Here is a 26,042-nt window from a genome sequence, read left to right on the forward strand (position 1 = left end):
CCCACAGGCCACAACCCACTTCCATTTTTGAATTTTCTCTTTTATGATATAAGCTATAAGGAACTTTTATGAATTTTAATCATTCGAACAACTATAGTAGTTATATAAACTTCCCAACCTTAAAAATAAAGTAAATATTTATTCATTTTCTACTTTAGGTTTTTTCAAACATATTCATTTTAGACTATACAATTTCTAAAAACTTATCTTAATGATTCGTTGGACTAAGAAAAAGTTTCAAAAACTTGTCTCATTTCAAGAGGTTTGCAATGTGTTTTATTTGTTAAGGTTATAAATAAAACTCATTATTTGTTTTAAAATTAGAGATGTATATTTAAGTGTTCAGACAAATTTTAAATATAATATCTCATATCGAATTAATTTCAATATTTATGTGTATTTAATCTTAACAATCTAATTCAATTTTTATTTTTTCGATCGAGTTGAATTATACTCAATTTTGACTAATAGAAGAAGCTAAGTGAATCCGCTAGGAGCGAATGACATTTGCCAAACAACCCATATAAATTACAATGATATATATACAATTCCCGTTCTTTATTAACAAACCTTCGAAGTATTCTTCCTTCTCAAGACACAACTATCTGGAAGACGAACACCCATCCTGCAAGTAAAGCTGAAGCGAAAATCAATGGCGGAATCATCGTCACCACCACCATCATCTTCGACAGTGTTGTCGACTGTGACGGCGATGTCTGACAACGACATAGAAGAAATGCTGGATAGAATGCTTACTAATTTAGCTTTTTGCGACGATTCTAAACTCGAAAGCTTACTGGCTAGGCTTCTTCCTCGTGTTCTCGCTTCTCTCTCTTCGCCATCCACTGCTATTCGCAACAAGGTCGTTTAATTCTACACTCTCTTTTGTTTTAAATTGCTGAATTTTCTTCTTCTTGTTTTTTTTTATTTTTTTTATTTTTATAATTATGGTTTTGTGGATTGAATTCTTTGACTTTGGAGACGTCTACTGCATATGTTTTTTTAAAATTAGGGTTTTTGATTATTGCGGTTAGGAATTTATATTAAGTATGGCGTTTGTGAAATTTTGGTGAATTTTATTTAGTCCCTATAGTAAAATGCGGTTTTGGTAAATGATTGGAAATGAAAATGATCAGCGTGAATAATATGATTCAAATTGGAAATTGAACAGCTTAGGTAGTTTGATTCACCTAGTAGGCTTGAAAAGTTCATGCTATTTACTTTAGGAATCAATTGCTACTTTAAATGATTGGTGATCAATATCTGTTCTAGTTAAGCTTTTGAAAGTTGGGGTTTTTGATTATTATGATTAGGAATCAATTGAATTATAGGTGAAAGGATGTGTTCATTCGTCAAATGCAATTACTTTTTGATTTATTATTGTGTTACTGAAGTTTAGATGTAATGTAATTAGTTGAGCAAAATGCGTTTTTGGTAAAAATTGACAATGATCAGCGATTTTTTTAATATGCATTGGAAAATGAACTGTTCAGGTAAGTTGATTCACCTTATTGGCTTGTAGAGTTTATTTGTAACGTTAGGAATCAATTGCTTTTTCAAATGATCGGTGATCAATATCTGTTCTAGAGATTGCCTACGACAGGATCAGTCGATTAACACTTTCAATTGCTGTTTTTCTTTTTTTTATATAGAGGAATAAACAACGGGTACTGCTGTATGGATTGTCTGTGAACTACGTAGACTAATTTGATTCACCAAAGAAGTTTTGCATTAGATCAAATGTTTATATTAAATGAACTGATTGGTGACAGAGAGACAAACCAAAAGCGACTAGATAAAGAATGAATTGGTGGCCTCGCATTTTGTTATGAGTTCAGAGTGTATGTTGTCTTAAGTGGAACTTGAAACTGTTGATTTTGAATGATTCATTGTTTGATGCTTATTTTGTGATGATGATTATGTGAATAAAGCCATTAGAATAATCTGAAAAAAATAATGCTGTTTGGATATCTGTGCCTGAGACACTGAATTGGTTTTGCACAATTGTGTAAAGTAACCTCTTATTGCTCATCTTTTGTTCTCCTTGTGTTCCAAGGATGATCCATATGTGTTTTTACTTTTATGTATATTCAAATGTAGTAAGCCAAAATGGGATTGAGATAATTTATACCTCTTTCTTTTTGGTTGGCTGTAATTCTTGGTGGCTGACACTAGATAGAAAAAATTTATCCAAGTTAGCCAATTTTGTAATACAAGGTGGCTGACGCTTGACATACCAACTGTTCGATGTTCTCTTTGTATTATCAAGTGGTGGAGTTTTGAGTGTTTATAGCTTTTCAATTATCTAGTTTGTCATAGTATTGCTTGGCTGGAAAGAGAACACATGTAGTATTTAGTTGATACTTGATATTACGTTGTTGCTCCCTGAAATAGGTACTTGAAATACTGAGCCATATAAATAAGCGTGTGAAACATGAGCCAGGAATTGGCTTGCCATTGTTGGAGTTGTGGAGTATGTATACAGAAGCTGCTTCTCAAATGGTCCGGAATTTTTGCATCATATACATTGAGATGGCATTTGAGCACTCTCGGATAGAGGTATGAGCTTGTTACTTTGCCTGAATTTCAGTTCAATCGGTGTATTGAATGACACTTAAATTCATTTTGAGAAAACCTGTGATAAGCTCCAGACTCCAGTTAATTTCTAGTTCATGTTGACAGGTCCAGAAAAGTATAGTTCCTGATCTTTTAATGAACATTTCAAAGCTTCCTTCTCAGCACCAAGCAATTATTTTGAGAGTGTCTGTGAAGGTATATTTTCATAATTTGTTTGTTTTCTAAATAGTGCTGTACCCCGAAATATTCCCTGTTGTACACTTGTATCATATGTGGGGCACCAGAAGACACCTTATTTTTTCACCCTAAACTGCTAAGTGGGGAATGCTTTATCATTTTACTTTATCAACAATTGTTGGATTTAGGTCATTGGTGAAGCCTATTCTCATAAAATTGACGATGATATTTCTGCAAAGTATCGGATGATAACTGGTTCTATGGACTCTGAATTATTTGTTGAGTTTTGCCTGCATACGGTTTTGTACCAACCTTCATCTCAGAGGTCTATTTCTATTTACACTTAAAAAAGTCCATGGAATTTTGGGTTTTCATTCATACTTCGTTTTCCTCTTATACTTTCAATTGATGTTAAATATTTCAGTGGTGGATTCCCAGCTGGTCTTTCTCTATCTCAGGCAGAACGGGTCACTGGGAAACAGTTGCTAAAGCATGAAATTCTTTTGAACATGAAGGTACTTTAATACAGTGCTTAATTCTACATTTTGCTTTTTACTATTCCTTCTTTCTTCCTAGTTATATTTTAGTATATTCTATCTTTCAAAACGTTTTTCTGTTTGACATTATGTGCAACTGCGGGTGTTTTATATTTGTTATTATCTTACTTTCCTTTTACAGTTGGGGGTCCTGAATGTCATTGAATCCATGGATCTTTCAGCAGAGATGGTTTACCCTATATATCTAGCTGCCTCTACAGATAGGTATATACTTACTCAAGATGTACCTTGTTGGAGCTGATTTTTCTTCTACTACACCTTTGGAAGAGTTATAAATCCTGACATGATTATGTAACATATTTTTGCAAGTCAAGAGCCTGTTGCTAGGAGAGGGGAGGAACTCTTGAAGAAGAAAGGCTCTCTTGCTGATTTGGATAATTCAAATCTTATCAGAAAGTTGTTTTTGCTGTTTAATGGTAAGTAATGAGTGCGTCGTGTACATGCATTTTGAATACTAATTCATAGAATAATTTAATTCGCATGTGTATTTACCCATATGACTACTCAAATCTTGGTATTTCTTGCTATTTGCTATGATATTTCATAGAACTGAAGAAGATAAAATTCAGGAGATGGAATGTCCTTATGTTCTAGACTAGAGATATGACTTATGCAAATAGTTTTATGGTTTTCTAGCAAAGTGTTAATGAGGAATATCCTCTCATCCTAAATTTACGACTTCTTTTATAGGAACTTCTACTGATCCCAAGTATGTATCTTGTTTTTCTAAAATAATCATGCTAGAAACATACTTTAGTTGTTTTGTAATATGGCTGCACTGCTGCTGGCTACTTCTAGCTAGCTACTATGCAATTATATGGGAAAACAAGGTTGTAGTCTGGTCTAATACGTACTCAACTTTATGACACCTTTGTTTACCAGGAAATGCTGTTGCTGAAAATGTTGCTTCTGAAAATAAAGTTGTACCCGCAAGTTATCCTTTGAAGACTAGGCTGATGTCTGTGTTTTGTCGATCTATCGCTGCTGCAAACAGTTTTCCTTCCACTCTGCAGTGCATTTTTGCCTGCATATATGGTATATGTATATATATTGTGTTTGTTTTCCTTATCTCTTTTTAATTTTTGAAACATATAGCTTATGGAAAGCTGTCAGCATGTGAATGGATATTTTCAAATACGGGGAAGAATGTGCGATTGTGTGTTGTTGATTTGTAAATAAGGTTATTAGTTTATTGTTATAGTAGTGTACTCCGTTTTTGTTGATTTGTTCATGAGCTGCTGGGGGATCAGGATGTTGCTAAAATACTGAGCTGAGTATTACCCTGGTTAAATTTAGTTGAACTTGAGTTGATTTCAAGCTCAAGCTTTAGGTTGAGCTTTAAAATCTGTTCCAGATTAGTTCATTAAAAAAAATGTAGTGCTCAAACGCGAGTCTTGAGACAATCAAGCGGATCTTATTTTTGGATTCTTTTGTAAATTATGTGTTATTAGTTATTAAGCTCATATTGAGCTTTGTTTTTCTATTTCTTTTTTGATTGCCTGTTAAGTTAGTAAAAACTTGATAATTGAATCTTTGGAAAAATAGATTAAAATGAACAAGTAGATGAGTTTTTGGATATGTTTTGAACTTTGTTTTGTTCATGAACATAATCAAACAAGTCATTGACAACATAATAGGTTGTTCATATTTATGAACACATCTCCATGTCTATGTTTAAGCTCATTTCAATCTGGGCTTTAAAATTTGATCAAACTCTGGTCATTGTGTAATATCAAACAGGTATGAGCTTCGGTCAATCCCAAACATGGGCTATTCATACCTCTTAAACAAGTGGGTTTTGACTTTCTTTGCTGGTTTGTGGCACTTATCTTGTTAATGCGGTCTACTAGAAAGACATTATGTTTGTTAATTTATGTTCTCTCCTTGGCTGAAAAGCTGGTCTTTTGAACCAAAAATTAATGTTAAGTGAAGTAAGATTGACGTTCATCGTAAGTTTAATGACTTATGAGTTTTAAGGTACTAGCAACTGATTTACCCTACACCTTAATGATGAATTTATGTTACCGGTTGACTAAAACAACAATACAAATAGCTCAGTAATTCCCTAATTGGTTAAATGAATGAGATTTAAACAGGTATAGTCTCACTGCACTCCAGAAGAATGATAAGACTTTGAGAGGGGGGGATTTATTTGTTAAAAAACAAAGAAGTCGTTGTGAAGCTGTCAGTTCTTACATTTGTTTGTGTTTTTGGGTTAGTTTAGACTTATTCATTATAGTTATATGCATCAGTCTGTCACTCTGTTGTGTTCTTCATGATGCAATGAGGTCAATTACCTGTTTTATTCTTAAAATAATTCACTATGACAGGAAATGGCACCACACCAAGACTAAAGCAGTCAGGGATGGAATTTGCTTTCTGGGTTCTTAAACATGTAAGGGAAAATGACGACAAGCTTTTTCCTCACGTTATATTTAATCTTTATTATTATCATGGTTTCACATGTTTTTAAAAATAAAATTGTATTAAATTATATGTACTTGAGGTACGGGGACTCCTTTTCTTATACTCCTTCCGCCCTTGAATTCTATTGTTCTCCTTTTTGGACCGTCCCAAAAAAAATTTCATGTTTAATTGAATTAATTGTAGTACAAGCTTTTTTTGTCTCCTTCCTGATATTCTCCTCACCTTTTCTGCTCTCTAATTACATTGAGTTTTTTATTCTACTTGCATTAATGCCATATTGCCAAAATGTGATTATGGGCTACAGCACGGTGATAAGATACACTTAATCCTCTGCACCTTTGACAAGGTTGCATCTTGAGAGAGCAATCAATTACTTCTGTTTGCTAAAAGGCCATCATTTATGGTATTCACAGCTTTAATCGTTTTTAGCATATTCAGCATAAAAGTCAAACTCAAGTCGGCAGTTGGAGCCTTGTTTTGTGTTTGCTTATATGCTTTTTCTTTGCTTAATGCTTAATAAATGATTATCATAAGCAAATGTGATGAGACGTACGTTTGGATTTGGAAGAAGAAATGCGGCATTAGAAGGTAGGTTTGATGCAGTTGGGGGATTTTACAAATAGATTGTAAATGGGTTATGCAATCCCTACTTGATGGCAGGTTATAGTTAGAAGAACTGAAAATTTGGCTAACATTCATAGACTTTAAAAGTGGATGATGAAAAGAAAAGTTTAAATGCTATAGTGTACTTTCTGCAGTCTGTGAATGAAGGAGCTGATTGATTATTGAATGAGTTTTCGTTGATGGTTAAAAGCCAATGATTAGAGTGGACTTGGAGTCTTGGTGTTTTGCATGTACTTGAGACTAGCGAGCTTAAATGAATTAAATGTCTGACAGTTGCTCTATTATGGTTATGTTACAGTAAGTTGCTGTTATTCTCTTTACAACTTACAGATGTAGGAACTCAGGATCGACAGGTATTATAGCTCGTCTTCATGTATGAGACCATCTCACCATGAGACGAGCCCATATAATTAGCCCATTTTTGTAATTTATTAGTGTAAAATTGTAATTGATCACTTTTAACAAACTAAATGTAATGAGCCAGCCCAATAGAGACGGTCTCACCATGAGACGTATTATTAAAATGATTATTTCTTCTTCAACAAAACTTAAGCACTCTTGCTTCACGCAAGTATTTAATTCATGGTGATTCTTTGATTGACCTTTTTGTGAGACCGATTTCAGTTTTACTTTTGAGTTTCTTATCAAACCATGTTCCCTTTACTCAATTCCCAACTAATTTGTCATCTCTTAATGGCTAAATTCAAAATAGTTAACAGGTTTGATTTTGTACTTGTCCAAGCTCTGCATACTACTGAATGCCTTTGACACTTTAACTTGCAGTTTGTTTTTGTGGGTGATTTCTATCCAATACTTATGTATCCTTTCGCACCCTCAACTTAGGCAAAAATGGATCAACTTAAGCTAATGGGCCCACTCATTTTGTCTGGAATTCTAAAATCTCTTGATGGAACAAATAATCGGGAAGCAGGTATATTGCGAACTTTACACTTTGGATCTTACACACTTCATTTTGTTCTTATATTTTAAAGCGAAGTTTATATGCTACAACCTTTTTTTTAATGGCAATAAAAGTTTTCATACTGAAATGTACGCTTGTAAAGATGCTATATCTAGGGAGACAAGGACATTTGCTTATCAAGCAATTGGAATGCTTGCACAGCGTATGCCTCAGCTTTTCAGGTACATATTTACTTGATAGAAAATTTTGTTTCAGACTTACCTTTTCCCTTCTTAGTTCTCTTTTGGAAGCATGTTGACCTTGACTACTTTCAGGGATAAGATAGACATGGCTGTTCGTCTTTTTGACGCTTTGAAGTCCGAGTCCCAGTTTCTTCGATTAGTTATTCAAGAGGCTACTAGTTCCCTTGCTATTGCCTATAAGGTATTCTTTATTCTACCTATATTCTTAGCTTTTAGCTATTAATGATATGTTACTGTCAATCTGTCATTTCATTGCTTTTCCACATATGTAAGTGACTGTTGGAGATTGGTAGACCAGCATACTTTTGGTTCATGTGATCTCAGCATTTGGTACATTTTTCGTGTACATATTTTTATTGGGCAGGGAAGGGTTTAGTTTAATTGGTGGACCTTTTGTTTTCCTCTTCATCATGGCTGTCCTGTCATATGTTTTTGAGATCGGCTTGTGTGTCATTGAAATTTTGCATAGTAACTTTGTGGCTTGGTAAAATTGATTCACATTGGTCATGTTCAATGGAGGTTATAGAATTATGTTGGACTATGTGTTCTTGTGCCCTATAATCCTTCCCTAATTTTTTTTCTCTGTGAACATCAGGGTGCACCTCCAAGCATATTGAAAGATTTGGGGCAACTTTTACTTGATAACTCCCAAGTGGTAGTATATCATCTTGATTTTCTTCTATCCTTATTTTGAATCCCATTTTTGAAACTAACGCTTTCATTAAAAAACCTGAAGGACAAGAGTGAGGTGCGGTTTTGTGCTGTGAGGTGGGCGACGTCATTGTTTGATTTGCAGCACTGTCCTAGTCGTTTTCTATGTATGATTGCTGTAGAAGATCCAAAGTTGGATATAAGGTAGCTTTCAACTGTGACATGTTGATAACTGTCCAAAGGCATTTCTTTTACATTTTTTTTAGTGGCAATGTCTTACTTTTTTATTGTTAATTTGGATTTTGAAAGAAATTACCATCGAACGTTACCTAAATAAAAACGTACTCTGTTTGATATATATATTTTTGACTTGCCTTTTGAATCCTTACTAAATTTTGTGCTTAGATGATTAATACATTTGTGCAACATCAATTTTATTATTGTTAATTTTGATTTTGAAAGAAAGCACCATCGTAATTAACTTTGAACAATCCTACTGTTTTGACTCAATTCTTGCATTCTAAGTAGCAATTGTTGTTGGGATTAAGGCTTTGACATTGTTGTTTTATTAAGCAACTAGTACTCTTTGGGAAGAAACTGCTAAATATATTTGTATCATCAGCCTTTGTTATGCTATACTTTTGACTTTTGTAGCTGTTAAAAATATTCATTTGAGGCAAAAATAGGAGGGAGTCAATTAACGAGAAGGCCCTTATAGTTTTCTTTTTTACCCTTTACAAGTTTTGAGAATTTTATTTATTTATCTTGAGTTTCTTGTCTTGCCACAACCCTTCATATCCACAATTTAATGAAGTTAGCAACACTAAACATTTCTAACCTTTATAGATAATTCCTCGTTTGGACTTTGGAGGATCACATTGATGGAGATCAACATAGTTTTTATGTAGTTGAATTGCTCGGTTGATTATGGTGATCGTTCCTTATTGTGATTTGATCTGTATTTCCATAGTAATTTTCTAAGCAGTTGGAACATTTTGTACCATGAGTGGTTTGCGTTTCAATGTTGAACATCTTCATTTGAAATTTCAATCAGGTGCTGTATATGCATACTCTGTGTTTCTATTTTGGCATTCCAAGTAATCTGGGAAAGAGCAGTCCATTATATTTTCATCTTTTATGTTATGTTGGATGATTATAATTACATGGCCTAATTATTGACTCAATGACTGCAAACTTTATCTGTTCAATTAAATTACTTGCTCCATCTTTGTCTTCACAATTTTTCCAACATTTGCTTCATATTGTGGACCATGGCAATGCTGTAGTATGAAAAGAGAGCTGAGTTGAAGTTATTCCTCTTCTGGAATAATCTGTTCAATTTTGAGTCTCTTATTTCTCGTGTAAATAGAGCCTATTTAGTCTAGTGGTTTGAATTTGTGTACCATATAGGATGAAAAAAAATTGTATTTAGCGTTCTGTTAGAAGCTATAGTAGTGATGTGATTTATGATCGACTGGTTTACCACATTTTAAGTTGGTTGTAGCTAGTTCAAACATGGTTGATAAATGACTCAAATTGTTTCTTTCCGTTTTCCCTTGTTTTGTTGTAATTTATGTCTCTTAAATTCTAAATTTATCTCTTGCAGGGAGATGGCTATCCAGGGGTTGTTCCCTGATGAAGGAAGATCTATTGACCAAAAGTTAGATCTCAAATATCCCAGAGTTAAAGACATGTTGGATTATATCATCAAGCACCAACCAAAAGTGCTGGAGTCTGCAGAAATGGAAATGAGAGAACAACTCCTTTTTCCCTCTAAGACATATGATGTGATGATTAAATTTCTTTTGAAGTGCTTTGAGTTTGATATGCTGCAAGAGGATTCTAAAACAGCTGAATTCCAGCCTACTGTAGAAGTCTTATGCTTGCTAATTGAACATGCTATGGCTGTTGAAGGTTCTGCTGAGTTGCATGCTAATGCTACCAAGACTTTGATTAACATTGCGACTTACTTTCCGGAGGTAACTAGCATATATGACTCTTATTCTCCTTGCCTTTCTTCCTGATGTGTTCTCCCTTCATTGCTGACATATCCTTGTGAACTAGATGTTGGCATCACGCTATGCCTCAAAAATTGGTTGGTTAAAGAAACTATTGGGACATGTGGATTATGATACACGTGAATCTGCTGCACGTTTGCTTGGTATAGCTTCTTCAGCATGTCCTGTAGCTGTATCTTCTTCGCTGATAAGTGAATTGACAACTGTTATTACTGGATCACAGAAAATTAGGTGCGCTCTTTTATACAAGTGGCTTAGTTGAGGTATAGTAAATATTTGTTCATTGCTGTGATTACTTGGTTTCAGATTTGAAATGCAACATGGGGCATTGTCTGCAATAGGCTTTCTTATTTCTGATTGTGTATCGAGGGCCGCTGAGGTTTGTGAAGTTCTACTCTTTTATATTACAAGCTCCTGACATGCATTTTTCATTTAATCACGTGTCATATTAATTGTGATAAACGATAAGTCAAAACTAAGAACTGTATTTTGATACCTTTAAAACAGCAACTAAAGAATCTTATCACTTTTGTCTGTTCTTGCTATTGTTTTATGTGTGGTCTTTCTTAAATTCTTGGACAGCACTTTTTCTCTAATATTTGTCTTCATCCTTTAAACTTTGCCTGGAATTTGTTTGCATTTGGCCAGACTAATGGAATTTATGGGGTTAATACGGAAAACAAACGAGAAAATAATATAAACTTCAGATTGAAGCTAACTGGATTTCATATCCTCCAGTCCTCCCCACCAAAACTGAGGCAGAGGAAGAGGGGAGGGGAAATCTTCAATTTTCATAAACCAAACGTTAAAAGCTGCAATATGTACATAGGTGGATTAGTGATGTTGAGATGGAGTTGTTAAATTGCAAATATTGTAGTCAGGGGTTTTAAACTGATCTCTTAGCTTTCTTCCACAATTGTCATCTTATTGTATTATTGTATTTGTTTAACTTTGAACCTCTCTTTCTAGTTATGCTTCAGTTAACAAGACCCCTAAAGACCCCCAAAGGAAAATTTCTAACTCCACCATTGCACCCAGCTTCCATCAGAGATCATTTCACCAGTAACTCATGTCTGCGTATTCCCACTTTACTTTATCATGACTCCAGCAATGACCTTCCTCTTGCCACCAAAAGATTTGCCACCTTCTTATTGCTTGGATTCATCTTAGCAATTGATGTGGTCTGGGGGTAAAAGAAGATTTTGCTCACATGCTTTGTCAAGTTGTGCGAAATTCTTTTCTGTTTACTTGCTGTAGTGAAGTTAATCTTGCTGTCTGCTTAGCAGAGTTACATTGTAATATATTGATTTGCGTTGACCATTGGTGCTGGATCTGATTCTTTCTTCAACTGAAATACAATTGCATTATAATAATTGGTAGTTGCCGGAGATGGTTTTTCAGCATACAATTAAAACTCTTGTTGAGATTGTTAACACTGAAACTGCGACATTGGCTTCCATTGCAATGCAAGCACTTGGTTATATTGGATTGCGAGTCGCATTACCATCACTTAGTTGTGATTATGGTCCAGGTAAAACACTGTAAAGAATACTTTGGGAAGTTTTAATTTTGACAGAACCGCTAGAATCAATTTTACATTGTAGCTCTGAAAATTGTAGCTGCTGTGCTAATTGTCCTGCGGGAAAAGTTGAGCAAACTTCTTGCCGGTGACGATACAAAAGCAATTAAGAAAATTGTTATTTCTCTGGGGCATATATGCATGAAGGAAGTATCACCTACATGTCTTAATGTTGCCCTAGAATTAATATTTGGTCTTTGCCGGTCCAAGGTGTGTGATTCATTCTTGTCTTATGCTTTGTCAATTAGCACAGGTGCTATATCCAATTGTTTAAAATTTCTTTTGGCTGCACAGGTCGAGGATGTCCTATTTGCTGCTGGGGAGGCTCTTTCATTCTCTTGGGATGCTGTTCCCGTGAATGCTGATGTCATCTTGAAGACAAATTATACCTCTCTTTCTATGACTTCAAACTTTCTTCTAGAAGACATGCCTTCATCTTGGTTGAAAACAAATTATTGTGAAGAGATGGAATCTAATAAAGATTCTCGTGACATGGTTAGGGATAAAATTACTAAAAAAATATTTGATGAACTTTTATATAGCAGCAGAAAAGAAGAGCGTTGTGCTGGCACTGTCTGGTTGCTCTCATTAACCATGTATAGTGGTCGTCATCAGACCATTCAGAAATTGCTTCCTGACATCCAGGTTTGCATGTGTATCTAGTTTTCTATATCTAAGGGAAATGTCCAATTATCTTTATAGAAAAAATATGTAGAAAAGAGAAGTCTAACTATAAGTAATAACATACATTGCTTCTTGCTAGTGGATAGCTCACTCTCCTTTTTTTTATTATTATAACTATTTTAGCTAAACACTTTCTGTTATCTATTGAAATTGAGCCACTTGTTCTTGTGGGGGATGCTTGTTAAGTGTTGTGCTAATTTCATCTTGAATTGCTATGATATGAAATGTGTAAAGCAGCACCACACGCTCATATAATTCTGTTACTTCTGTGCAAGCCATAATTCAAATTTTTTATGATTGAAGTCTCACCTCCAAGAATCAGTAGAGGTTGTTTGGTTGCCTCTTAATTCCCGTGGAACTTCTATTTGCTAGGAATTGCTTTTTTGATTAGTTTTTTGGTTGGCATTTTTTGGGCAAGCATAGGAATTGAAAATTCCATGAGAACTGCAAATTTCTTCAAAGTGTAGGAATTTAATTACCAAGGGGAGGGTTTGTAAATACAAATTCTTTTGTCAATTGTAACTTCCTATGCTCAACCAAACAAAAAACATTCCTAGTGACAAAGGAAATTACTTCCAAGTTAAGTAATATTCCCATTGGAATTTAATTCCTATGTCAACCAAACGAGCTCTTAAAATGTCTATAAATTGAAATGTACGACCTCCCAGTCTCCTACCCTTTTTCTTTGTGATTTTTTCTGACCTTTTTTCAAAATTAACAATTTAGTGTAGAGAATATTTCTGAGGCTAATAGTTTACTGTCAGTGTTGCCTTTTGGGTGTTGGAAATTTCTAACATTTTTCTGCTCTATTCTTTCAATTTTAATAACTTGACATTCGGTTCACATTGAACGATAACAGGAAGCCTTCTCGCACCTATTGGGTGAGCAAAATGAACTTACACAGGAGCTAGCATCACAAGGAATGAGTCTTGTTTATGAACTTGGTGATGAATCAATGAAGAAAAACTTAGTAAATGCACTTGTTGGCACTCTGACTGGTTCAGGGAAGAGAAAAAGGGCTGTTAAGGTAATACTACATGCTTTTATGCTTCGCCAAGATCCTAGGTGTAAAAGGTGCGCTACTTGATTTTTTACTTTCATTCTTCTGACTGCTACCTCTAGCTGGTAGAGGATTCTGAAGTCTTTCAAGAGGGAGCTATTGGTGATAGTCCCAGTGGAGGAAAGCTGAGCACTTATAAGGAGCTCTGCAACATGGCAAATGAAATGGGCCAGCCAGATCTTATTTATAAGTTCATGGACCTTGCTAACTATCAGGCAGCTCTAAATTCTAAGAGGGGAGCTGCCTTTGGATTTTCAAGGATTGCAAAACACGCTGGGGATGCTCTTCAACCCCATCTTCGTTTATTGATTCCTAGGCTGGTGCGCTATCAGTATGATCCTGATAAGAATGTTCAGGTATGCACTATGCAGTCCTTAGTTTTGACTTTTGAGTTGTTTTGATGCCGTTCATGACCATGTTGCCGTCTACATGCTCTCATAGAAATCTTCTGGCCATTTTGTTCTGATTTACATTTTAATATCATCGGCATATTTGATCCGTTAACTTTATTTCTCTTTTATTTATTTGGCCTAGCAATTGTTGATTCTCAGGATGCTATGGCACACATATGGAAGTCTCTTGTGGCTGATTCAAAGAAAACAATTGATATGTACTTCGATCCTATTGTAGATGATTTACTGACACAATGTGGTTCTAGGCTTTGGCGTTCTCGTGAATCTTCATGCTTAGCACTAGCAGATATTATTCAGGGACGCAGGTTTGAACATGTAAGGACCTAATCTAAAGTTTCGTTGTGTTGACTTGATCCCTTTATTTTTATAAATAAAAGAACTCTTAAGTTGATCATGCATATTTATATTTTGAAGTTAGTGTTTGTGGGTATCTGAGTAGTCACTGTCACACTTGGACGGAACAAGTTCTCGAGCTCAAGAGACAAGGCCCACCTGTCTTTTGAGGTGGTTTCCATTTTATCATTTTATCCATCAGTCATCTAAACTTCTGAGCCTGCAAATATGGCAATTTAACTTCAACTTCAGCTTTTTGAGAGAAACAAAAAGATGAACATCTCTTTGATAATATCCAATGTAGTTGGAGAACAGGATAAGTTTGACTGTAATTAGGCATTTTGATTGCTGAAATAGCAAAAGTTCTCAAAATGATATTTGCATATATACTATATTTAGTTATTTACCAAGAAAATAGATAAAAAGGATTAAGATCTAGAGGAAATAATTATGAAAATACTCCATTTCATTTATAATCAATATCAATAATACAAAAAATGATATTTGATTAAAAAACTATGAAGTAATACAGTGAATTAGTTGTGAAATCACAATGTGATGGCCGCATCTTGTAAGGTAGTCACCAGTGTAACTGCAAGGTGGAATATTTTAAACTATGGTCCACTGCAGATCTGTCTTTACGTAGGTAGTAGTTCATCTTTAAGAATACAGTGAATTATTTAATGAATATTGGATATGAGTATGACGATGTTCACACAAATTTTTATCTAGACTAGGAAGTCATTAAAATTGGGGTTTAGTTCCCACTTGCCAATTGAGTTTGGAATTTCATTTCATAGTGTCTGATCTTTTCGTTTAAATTTACTTTTTTGAAGTTATTCTTTCTTTTGATAGAGGGGAGGGTTATTGCTGTCTTCAGATCTAGCTTGCATTTTTTTCAATGAGTTGGTCCCTTCTGTTTCTTGTTGATTACGAATGAAATGCGGATGATTTGCATTGGACTTAACTTTGAATTTTACCTTTCATGTTTTACAGGTTGGGAAACATTTAAAGAGGCTCTGGACAGCTGCATTCCGTGCTATGGATGATATAAAGGAAACTGTTAGGAATTCTGGTGATAAATTATGTCGTGCTGTGAGTTCTCTTACTACAAGGCTATGTGATGTTTCACTTACTGACAAATCTGAAAGTAGCCAAGCTATGGATATAGTGCTGCCACTTCTGCTGTCAGAAGGGATAATGAGTAAAGTTGATAGTGTACGTAAGGCATCTATTGGAGTGGTTATAAAGCTTGCTAAGGTCAGCAACTTAGTGTCAAATTTCGTCGTTGATTTGTCATATCTTCAAATTTTTTAGCAGGAGCTAGGGTCGGAAATGCATATGGCCTTTGAGATATATTATTTTCTTTCCTTCTGTGTAATTTTGTGTCTTTTGAATTTCTTTTTGCCTGTTTATTTTCACCTAGTGCTATGTGGAAGATTGTGGAGAATTTGTGTCCCCAACTTTCTTCTTGAGTGGACGAAGAAAATGATCCTTCTCCTCTAACATCAAGAGTTGATTTGTGCTAAAGCAGATGATACATTATGTCTCTTAGTTAGTTTTTTGCAATGATAATATGTTGTAGATTATGAGATTCTGATATCTTTGTTTATTCTGATCCCACCTATTGAGAATTCTGTCAGTATAGATGCTTATTATGTACATTGTGTTGCTTTTGCTAATTCAGGGTGCAGGGATTGCTATCCGTCCACATTTAGCGGATTTAGTGACTTGTATGCTGGAGAGTTTATCAAGCTTGGAAGATCAAGGACTCAATTATGTGGAGGTACCATCAGTGTAATCCTTTTATGAATCGTTACAGATTCAGAAACCAGTATGACTAATTCCTTTTCTCTTTACCCTAGTTGCATGCTGCAAACATTGGGTTACAGAAAGATAAGCTGGAAAACTTGCGAATTTCAATTGCAAAAGGCTCTGCAATGTGGGAAACTCTTGAGCTATGTATTGATGTTGTCGATAAGCAGTCATTAGATGTCTTGGTTCCTCGGCTTGCTCAGTTGATCAGATCTGGAGTTGGGCTCAACACTAGGTATGAGATCAAACTTAACAAATATGTAACGATCTCTACTCCTTCCTCTTCCCCCACCCCCTTTCCATCAAAGTGCAGAGATCTATACATGCCAAGCATGGAAAGTGGTTGGGGCCATTTTTTTGACATTTTGAAATAGGTGAGGGTACAATTATGAAGGAATCAGAAGAAATAAAACAAGGGAATTGGAAAATTTATTTGGATTTAAAAATATTGATTCCAGTCTCACCCCATTTCCAATAAACCCCCCCCCCCCCCCCCCCCCCCACACACACACACACAAAAAAAAAAAAAAAAAAAAAAAAAAAAAAAAAAAAAAAAAAAACTGGCTAACATGTTGTCTTTCCAATTTTAAGTGCTGCAACCCCCTCATCATCGTCATCTCTGATCTAATCCGTAGCCATTACCGTCCTTTCTATCATAACCTTCCTCTCTATTGTCTCAGCTTTAACTTTTCTCCTACAATTAGTTCTGTTCGGAATGCACCACCTTGTTACTTAACAACCAGACTACCAGCTGATAAAACTGGTTGTGGTTGCTCAAATTCTCATCCCTTTGGCCATGTAATTCATCCACCATGTTTTGAACGTTGGAGCTAGGTTTTTTAATTTCACTGTCAAGTATTCAAAAGTGGTTGCGGATTGCGACTCTTCCAGTTAGAGTTCTGTGTGTCTTTATATTTCAAATTTGTGTTAACGACTTCACGGTAGGGATGGGCATGGGTCTAGACCCAACTTCGACCTAATTTTAGGGTCTGGTCCGGTCAGATTTAGGTCTTCTATGTTAGGATCCGGTTTGTGTCCAAGTCTATGTTTTGTAGACCAAGATCCAACCCTAGACCTAAATTAAATATAAAAAAAAAACTCAATTGTAAATCGCTCACATAACTTGTTTGTTTGATTTTGATTTCATTACACTACTCAATACTCAATGGATCATTTCTTGTAAAAGTATGCCTTTTGGTAAAAGTAAAAAATCCTTGGTTGAATTATTGAATATATAAAATATTTAATATGAGTATGTATTTAATGTTCATTCATTGACTTGATAACATTTTTGTTTATGCACTGAATTTGTTTGTTTACTTCAGAACTTATTTTTTTTTTTAAAACGTGATTAGTTAGTTTGTAATTTGGTATATTTGTTTGTGTATTTTGAATCTTGGTTTTGTAACTTGAAAATCGGAAGATATGTACTTTGAACATTGCTTTTATAATAGAAGAATGTGTTTTATTTTCTAAAATAGTTGAAGATTATTGGATGAATTTGATATTGTTTTTAACTTGAAAGGTGGAAGACTTGGTGAATTTAACTATTACATCAACATTTGGATTAGTGAAAAAGTGATTTGATACAATTTATATTAATGCATGTTCATTAAATTTACATTTGTTTATATTTTTTATTCAAAAAGAAAAAACATTTTGGACCGAGATTCGGACGCTAGATCCACCATACACTAAGGATGTGGGTTAGGGTCCTAATTTTTCAGACCCTTTTGATCTGATTAAGGGTGTTGGTTCAACAAAATTAGGGTCTGGATCTGGATCTGGTTGGACCCTACCCAGTTTCGACTTATGCCATCCCCATTTGTGAACGGTGGTTGCAAGGTATGGGTCTGATCAGTTGTAATGATTGATCTTAGGGCTTACTGGCTTAGCCTTAGAATTATAGGTTTGGGGATAAAATATGTCTTTGCTCTTGTTTGAAGGAGGTTGTTCTTTTTGAGGTTGTAGGCTTGGGAAGAGGACAATGGACATTCAAGTGAAGGAGAGTGAGTGGTTTTCTAGTATTTGAGTTTGTGGGAATGGTAGGGATGTTACTCTGGACAGCAGTTAGGGAGAGTGGCAATGTTCGTGTTGATGAATAGTGGCATAGAGCACAAACCTAACGTGGGGTGTATTGTGATCTCATCATGAAGTCTTTTGAGTAACTTGATTCAACTTAAGTGTTGGAAGGACACGCTAACAAGGTGAACAAAATATAACAAAGGGTAAGGATGTCAATTCCCTCTCCTTTTCTTCTCTTTGAAAAAATTGGGCCCAAGGTTAGATCTAAGTCATATTTGTCAAAAATCTTAGATCAGAGATGCGGTTTGTAATATTGAACTTTACAATGGTTGATTAAGTGTTGTAAAGTGTCTAAGCAACAATGCCAAGCTTAATACCAACAATATGGGGTTGACTACATAATCCAAAACAAACTAACATGAGAAATTGTCGATAAGAAAGATTATAATATATTTGACCTTATCTAATAGTACTAATCTACCAACTAAGAAGATCAATTTCAATGTTCATTTGCATATGTTTTCCTTAATTCATTTTGATCTATTGTCATATGCTGTTGCAAATCGTAGTTCTTTATCTCATTCTTGGCTCATATCGTTCATGTCATCCTTGGCCTTCTTTCTCATCTTATAAGCTTCTCATGTTTCAACCTTCCACTTTTCTAATTGGTGCATTTTTCAATCTTCTTTGCACATGACCAAGCCAAGGTTAACGCTTTTCTCTTTGTCATTACAAGGGTAAGGTTGTATACATCCAACCTTCCAAATCCTACCTAGGTGGGAGCCACTTGAAACCGGGTGATGACATGCATGCTGCTGCTGTTGCATTTGGTCAGAGACTTAGTTGCTAACTTATCCATTTTTTTGGCTGTTAGCTCAATCTTATATTTTTGTGACTTCCAGGGTAGGCGTAGCATCTTTTATCACCTTACTGGTACAAAGAGTCAACCTGGAGATTAAGCCCTTCACAGGAACACTGTTGAGACTTTTATTCCCTGCTGTTGTTGAGGAACGAAGCAGTTCTGCAAAACGTGCCTTTGCCAGTGCTTTTGCAATGGTCTTGAAGTATTCAACGCCTGCGCAGGCTGAAAAATTAATTGATGATGTTGCTGCATTGCATGCTGGGGACAGGAATGCTCAGGTTTCCTGTGCAGTTATGTTAAAAAACTGCTCTTCATTGGCTGCTGATGTTGTGAACGGTTATCATGTGACAATCTTACCGGTGGTTTTCATTTCAAGGTATGGATTAAAATGTTAAGACATTTTTTTGCTTTTGTTTGTGGATATGTTTGATTTTGCTAAAAATGACTTATTTGAACTTGTTGCGTAGTTGTCCCATACTCTTCCCCTATTTTTACTGAATTGACCTCATTAAAACTGATTAATACTCATTAAAACTAATATCGGTCATTTGCAGTTATTTGGACAGACTGAACGAATCTGCATCTAATCTTTACTAGTGTATAAAATTGACTTTAACTAATTTTAACGTTTTTTTGCCATGCAAACTTATATTTTTTGATATAATTTATTTCACTTATTAAAACTGCTTTTCTTCGAAACTCATTTTACCGCCTGACAGAACAAGGTCATCTTCTGATTTTTATTTAAAATTGACTGGAATAATTTTGCAAATTGTACTCTCATAATCGTCTTATAGTGTCGGTTTGAATATTGTTTTGGCATAATATTTGAAACCAGCATTAATGTTCACGACTTCACGGTACTCTCATGTTAGGATTTTGTGATAGTTTGCCTTAGGAGTGATTGCATGCTGAACATGCAATGGAGTCTCAGGCCATATCAGGTTCACCTTATATTTGCTTATTTGATGAAAGACCAGATCCTACTAGTTTCCGTGTTTACAAGTTCATTTGGAGGATGAAGATCAATATGATGGTTGAGGCTTTTGTGCGGACTATGATTTTGGATGATTTAATACTCTGGATAATTTGAAGGTGCAATGGCCAACTACAGTTTTGTTTCCTAATGTTTGTATCGTGTTTAAGAAGTTCTGAATTGGACTTCAAAGTGGTTCTATGCTGTGGGCTTTATGGTTTGCAGGGTTTTGGTTTTCTTCTACTTTGGATCAATTTTGGAGGAGCAACCAATAGAAATTGCTTTGGAGGGGCTTTTATGGCTCCAATTTGGGTGCTTTTGTTGGAGATTACGATTGGTGATTGCATACTTCATTTTAAGGCCATGGTAGAGAAATAATGAGATTGTTGGCTTCATTGTGGTCTTTGGTGCCTATGACATTCTCTACTTATTTTGTGTCCTTGTGGACTGTGAGTGGCATTCTTAAAGGAGAATTCCCGTCTAGTGATTGTGTAGTTAGTAGTAGTTATTATTATTTATGACGATACCAATGTGGTCAATGATGGTGATGATAACAACAAAGTGGACTTTAGATTTTGTATTCGGTTATTGCAGCAACTTACATAAAATGAACTATGCTGTGCCACAGATGGTGGGAGTGAATAAGGATATAGGAAACTGGTTTACAATATTTAAGGTAAAAAAGATCACAATATTGGTAACATATATAAAATAGAAAACAACACACATGATGTTGGAGCTGAGGCTAGCTGATCATAGAGACCTGCTATTATTTGCTCCTGCTTGTAAATCCTATGTTGAAATACTTGTATGGCTGATGAAACAATACTGTAAATTCTATATTCAGTTTTCTTCTTAATTTGTCGCTGAATGTGGAAATATAATAAAAAAAGATCACAATATTGGTAACATATATAAAATAGAAAACAGCACATATGATGGTGGAGCTGAGGCTAGCTGATCATAGAGACCTGCTATTATTTGCTCCATCTTGTAATCCTATATTGAAATACTTGTATGGCTGATGAAACAATACTGTAAATTCTATATTCAGTTTTCTTCTTAAATTGTTGCTGAACGTGGAAATATAACTATGTACATAGCATAATGATCATAGATTTCTGTGAATGATTGGATTCTGTAAAGGATGTGTTTCTTTTCACCATTTTCAAAATTATCAAAACAATCTAAATGGATGAATTTCAGTTGATTGGATAATTTTGTTTTAGGTGTTTTCTCCCTTGTGTAAGAATATTTTTTGAAATTAGACTTGACACAATCTATGATTGAAATCATGCATTTCCTAAAATTGCAGATTTGAGGATGACAAACATGTGTCAGGCCTCTTTGAAGAAGTGTGGGAAGAAAATACAAGCGGCGATAATGTCACTCTTCAGTTGTATTTGGGAGAGATGGTGTCACTTATTACAGATAGCATCACTTCGTCGTCTTGGAATTCGAAAAGGAAGGTGGATATTCTGAATTTTGTCATCAACAAGCTCATATGATTCAATTTACTGTCATGTTATTAACGTTTTTTTGTCTTTTATGCTAATACTTTTGTCCATAAAGGCAGCATTGGCTATAACAAAACTGAGTGAGGCGTTGCATGAATCACTGTCTACTCATTGTCAAGTACTACTGGACTCATTGCTGAAAGAGATTCCTGGTCGACTCTGGGAGGTTTAGTGTCTTGCTAATAATTATTCCAAAAATTTTGCTTTTGTAGAATTTGAGAAGAATTAAGGACATCTGCACATTGAGGTTTCATGCCAATTTCATAAGATGATTGTTTGACTTCTTTCTGTAATAGGGAAAGGATGCACTTTTACATGCATTGGCTGCCCTCTGCACATCTTGCCACAGTGCTATATCTTCTGCTGATCCATCAGCTGCTAATGTTGTCTTAAGTGTTATTACAGCTGCATGCTCAAAAAAACAGAAGAAATTTCAAGATGCAGCTCTATGTGCTTTAGAGCAGGTAATCATGAGTTGCTCTTTCTACAGTGTTTATTCTGTGCTTTCCTAAAAATCTAAAAGAGAATGAAGAACCTATGGGTAGTTTGGACAGTCAGTTTGGATTATTATGAAATTGTAGTAGGAAAAAATAGGGGGAATCATGTAGTCAATGTTTCAGTTGGATGCTGTACAATATGAATGCTAGAAGTTGGAGCTTCATATCTCACTTTTTCTATGTGATATAAAGCGTGTTAGAACTTAGAAGAATGGTAAGCTGGTATCTGATGAATGGGAGATTGTTCAGGATCACTGTCACATGATTTGCGAGTCGTGAATCGAAAAATAATCCCTACTTTGTTGCGTTCCTTTAACTCTGCAACATTTCTATTTTAGGTAGTGTCCCCACCACTTTTTTTATTTCTTATTCACACATTTTCTCTTATTTTCTCTCACTTTTAATCCTACTTACACAATTTAGTGGTCCCTACCAATTTTTTAAAACTTGTGCCCACTGTAGGTGTTGCAATCTCTTAGTGATGGAGGGAGTATATGTCAATGAAAAGAAGTAAAGAACTTTGTAGTGCTATTCATACTTTTAAATTGATGTATAATGAGAAAATAATTTTCAAGGTTTTACCCCAGAGACCATGGGTACGGAATATTCTGTTCTGAAATAGAGAAACTTCTCTTGGTTCAGGTTAAGAGAAGCTGTTGCTTTTAGCTTTGTGCTCCCGAGCTATTCCGCTTATCAGTCAGAACATGTTTCCTAATTTTATGTTGGGCTGTAATTGGTATTTTTCTCTACAACATGAGAGTGAATCTCTTAGTTTCCGTTAATTATATTGCTAAATGTCAAGCAAGTTCTATATTTTTCTCCGAAAAAATGCTTACATTACACTGAGAAAAGTCAGCCCAAGCCCATTGGCTTTGCTGGTTTCAACATCTTGTACCACATTAATTGTTGTGTCGTAACTGCATTCTTGTGCCGTTACTCTTGTTGATCATTAGAGCCTTACACGAGCTTCGTACTTTTTCTGGAATGAAAATCTATGTGATGGTTCTTACTATCATCACAAGATTAACTGTTCTAAACCAATAAGAAGCTTTGTCTTCAAAAAACGGTGAGGACAACGTCAAAGGAGTATCTGTCATTTATAAATGGCAACGTGAATTTGTTTTTAGGTTAGAATACTCACAAAAAGGACTCCTGCCGTTCAAATTTTATTTTGTAATTGCCAACAGGAGTATGAAATTAATTAATTTTCCTTGGTGTTTGCAAGGGGATCATTACACCCCTTTATTGTGAAATTGATTTTATGAAATAAAATACTAACATTTGTCCTTTACTTTTTTATAGGTCATCAAGGCTTTTGATTTGCCTGAGTTCTTTAATGCTGTTTTCCCTTTGTTATATGAGATGTTTGATCCAAATGATGGAGATAGATTTATGCAAGATCCATCAGGAAGTGCTTCTCTGAAAGCAGGTAGCATGTGAACTGTGAAGTGTAATTTTGTATGTTTTTAAACTACGTGCTGTGTAGAAAGTAGTTTCTGCTTAATGTATTGTAAATGCTACTCGCCAACAATGCTGCCTCGGAGCTCCCATCACTCCATGCATGTTTGATATCAGTTTATCTTTTAAGAAATTATTCATTTTACGTTGTCAGCTTGAAATCCAGGACATGTTATTTTGTGACTCATGATCCTCAACCTTGCTTCTATAGTGCTCCTATACAACCATGCATGCTAATAATTAATTTATGTCTTGTAATCCACATTATAAGTGCTCATATAGGAAACTAGTACACTATTGACTTAAAACTCATAAGAAATCTCATGATCGACATATGACGTGTGTGATCATTTTTGTACGACATACCTTATTGATTGGAATTATAATATTTGAAAGGCCTTATGAATTGTTTGTATGGTCCTATAATTGCAGGTTCTGATAAGGAAGAAGACAACTATGTGCCACGTAGTAAGATTTTAGATTGCATTACATCTTGCATTCATGTAGCTCCCATGAATGATGTTCTTCAAAAAAAGCAAAACGTGATGTTGCTGTTTTCTCATGCTTTTTCACCTGCATTGCCATGGATGGGTAAGTTAAATTTGTTTTATTTTCTGATTTACTTTTAGTTTTTAGAGTAATGTGATCTGATTGCTAACATGTACTTTTGCATTTACAATCTTGTCATGAACAGTAAAAGTGTCTGCTTTTTTGACCATAAAGAAGCTATGTTCAAAACTCAAAGCTACTCTTGCTGATACCCGAGGAGAAGCTTCACTTGCTGGTGTAAAGACATTGATTCATGAGGTCCAGCTTGAATTTTTATTGGCATTAATTGATAGTAGTTTGTGCTTTCACTTAATTTGGATTCTAACATCTTTGTTTCTTCTTCAGCTATTCGTCACTGTGTCCGGCAAAATCGTGGATTGTATTATCAATGTTAAGATTGCACAGGTATTGGGTAATTGCATTTCTTTTTAGGGCTTTGATCTTCTACAATCTGAAACTCTAAATGCGGCTAAATGCTTGGTGACATTGCTCTCATAAACATTTCTTAATTTGATGGAATTTTAATTTATAGATTCAATAAGAAATTCAATTAGTTTAATGCACGGTGTCTTTATTTGTGCTGTTTTGACGTCCTAAGCTAGCAAACACTTTCCAGTTCAATTATATATTGTCTTGCTGAGATCAGGTTTCATTATCTTTGTCAAAAAAACCCTTTTCCGAGTTAAATGAAGCCTAAACGCCTCATTTCGTGGAATGATGTATTGTTATTTTTGACTAATTTTCGATACATGATATTCACTCGATGCTAAATTCTCTTTTCCCTTTTGGTTGCCACTTCATTGAAATTATCATCCATCAAATTCTCTTTTTTCAAGTATTTGTTTGGTGACTCGGTTTTTGGTGTTATTATATCAATTCATGATCTCACAAGCTCTCTCTTTCCTATACAACTAGGTCCACGTTGCTGCCGCAGAGTGTTTGTTGCAAGTAATCGAACTCTACAAAGCTAGTCAACCAGAATCTGGTGTAGATAAAGTATTCAAGGAAAATGTAGCTCAGTTGTGTAAAACAGAAAAGAATGAACAGGCGAAATCTGTTTTAAAAAACTGTATTGTTATCCTTGAGAACTTGTAGTTACATGCTGAGACGCCACAAAATTTTGATGCTGCTCTCCTTGGTGTAACTCGACTGCAATACGGGACATTTCTCCACATGCTAACCGGATTTGTTCCAAAGGAATATATAGAGGATGAGCCAGTACCAAAATGAGCCTTTTCCATCAAATGTCTCGCGAATGAGTACTTGAAAGGTTTCACCGTGTCGATGCATACAAATCATCCGTGCGCATCAGCACTGCCAAGGACCAAGCATAAGTGTAAGGAAAATGCCCTGAAGTCTTATCTTGTTATAGTCTTATAGATATGGATTTGGAACATTATTTATAATTCATTAGTAATTGTAGTTTTAGCATTTTTTGTCATCTATGTGAGTGATTAAATAAAACATATTTCATTTTCATAAGTTGGTGTAAACTAATCTTTCTTCTCGTATTATGTATGCCATTTTTCCACATTTATGTTTTTTTCTTTTTTGTTTTGAAAACTACAGTATTCCACTAGACAAGTACTCTGATTTTTTTAGAGTTAACGCACATAAGGAAATAGAACGAGGAATAGCTCAAAGGGAGCATATGCAATCTAATGACTTTATAATTATTCACTCGAAATAGGTTTTGATGCTCGATTCCAAGGATATAATTCACGCCTTGAGATTCCTATGGTAATGAGAGAAGATAAATATAAAAAACTGATTGAATCACAAACCTTTACTAGAACTTAATGAAATAAGTGAACTTATTTTAACAAAAAAAAATTGAAAACAATAAAATGAAAATTATTCAAGATAAGCGTCACCTGCACGAGCCTAAGGTAAGAGTTTGTTTGTTGTTAGTAACAACAAGCAAAAGAATTCTGATCACAAAGTCAAATAAAGCTTTATTCAATGTTGCTAATAAACAAGTGTTCATTATAATTTTATATTAATAAATATAATTAAAAAATTATTTCATTATTACTAACAACGAACAAAAATATGAGGTAAAAAGATGTTTATTTTAGA

General features: G+C 34.8%; 1 protein-coding gene across 1 annotated transcript; it reads left to right on the top strand.

Annotated features, from left to right (window-relative positions):
* Positions 1–504: 504 nt before the first annotated feature.
* On the top strand, positions 505–25,494 carry LOC130797079 (uncharacterized). The gene is made up of 35 exons (XM_057659569.1): positions 505–862; positions 2,395–2,559; positions 2,683–2,772; positions 2,943–3,079; positions 3,179–3,269; positions 3,433–3,515; positions 3,621–3,727; positions 4,194–4,346; positions 5,642–5,706; positions 7,206–7,293; positions 7,427–7,505; positions 7,599–7,707; positions 8,122–8,181; positions 8,263–8,381; positions 9,784–10,156; positions 10,242–10,426; positions 10,502–10,574; positions 11,576–11,726; positions 11,815–11,984; positions 12,069–12,419; positions 13,318–13,485; positions 13,581–13,874; positions 14,070–14,246; positions 15,261–15,524; positions 15,952–16,050; positions 16,130–16,314; positions 19,007–19,342; positions 21,258–21,411; positions 21,515–21,625; positions 21,756–21,923; positions 23,259–23,385; positions 23,847–24,005; positions 24,109–24,221; positions 24,309–24,368; positions 24,879–25,494. The coding sequence occupies exons 1-35, from the start codon at positions 653–655 to the stop codon at positions 25,056–25,058; spliced, it is 5,454 nt and encodes a 1,817-aa protein (XP_057515552.1). The 5' UTR covers positions 505–652; the 3' UTR covers positions 25,059–25,494.
* Positions 25,495–26,042: the final 548 nt, after the last annotated feature.

The sequence above is a fragment of the Amaranthus tricolor genome, chromosome 12 (assembly GCF_026212465.1).
Source record: "Amaranthus tricolor cultivar Red isolate AtriRed21 chromosome 12, ASM2621246v1, whole genome shotgun sequence".
Lineage (NCBI taxonomy): Eukaryota > Viridiplantae > Streptophyta > Magnoliopsida > Caryophyllales > Amaranthaceae > Amaranthus > Amaranthus tricolor.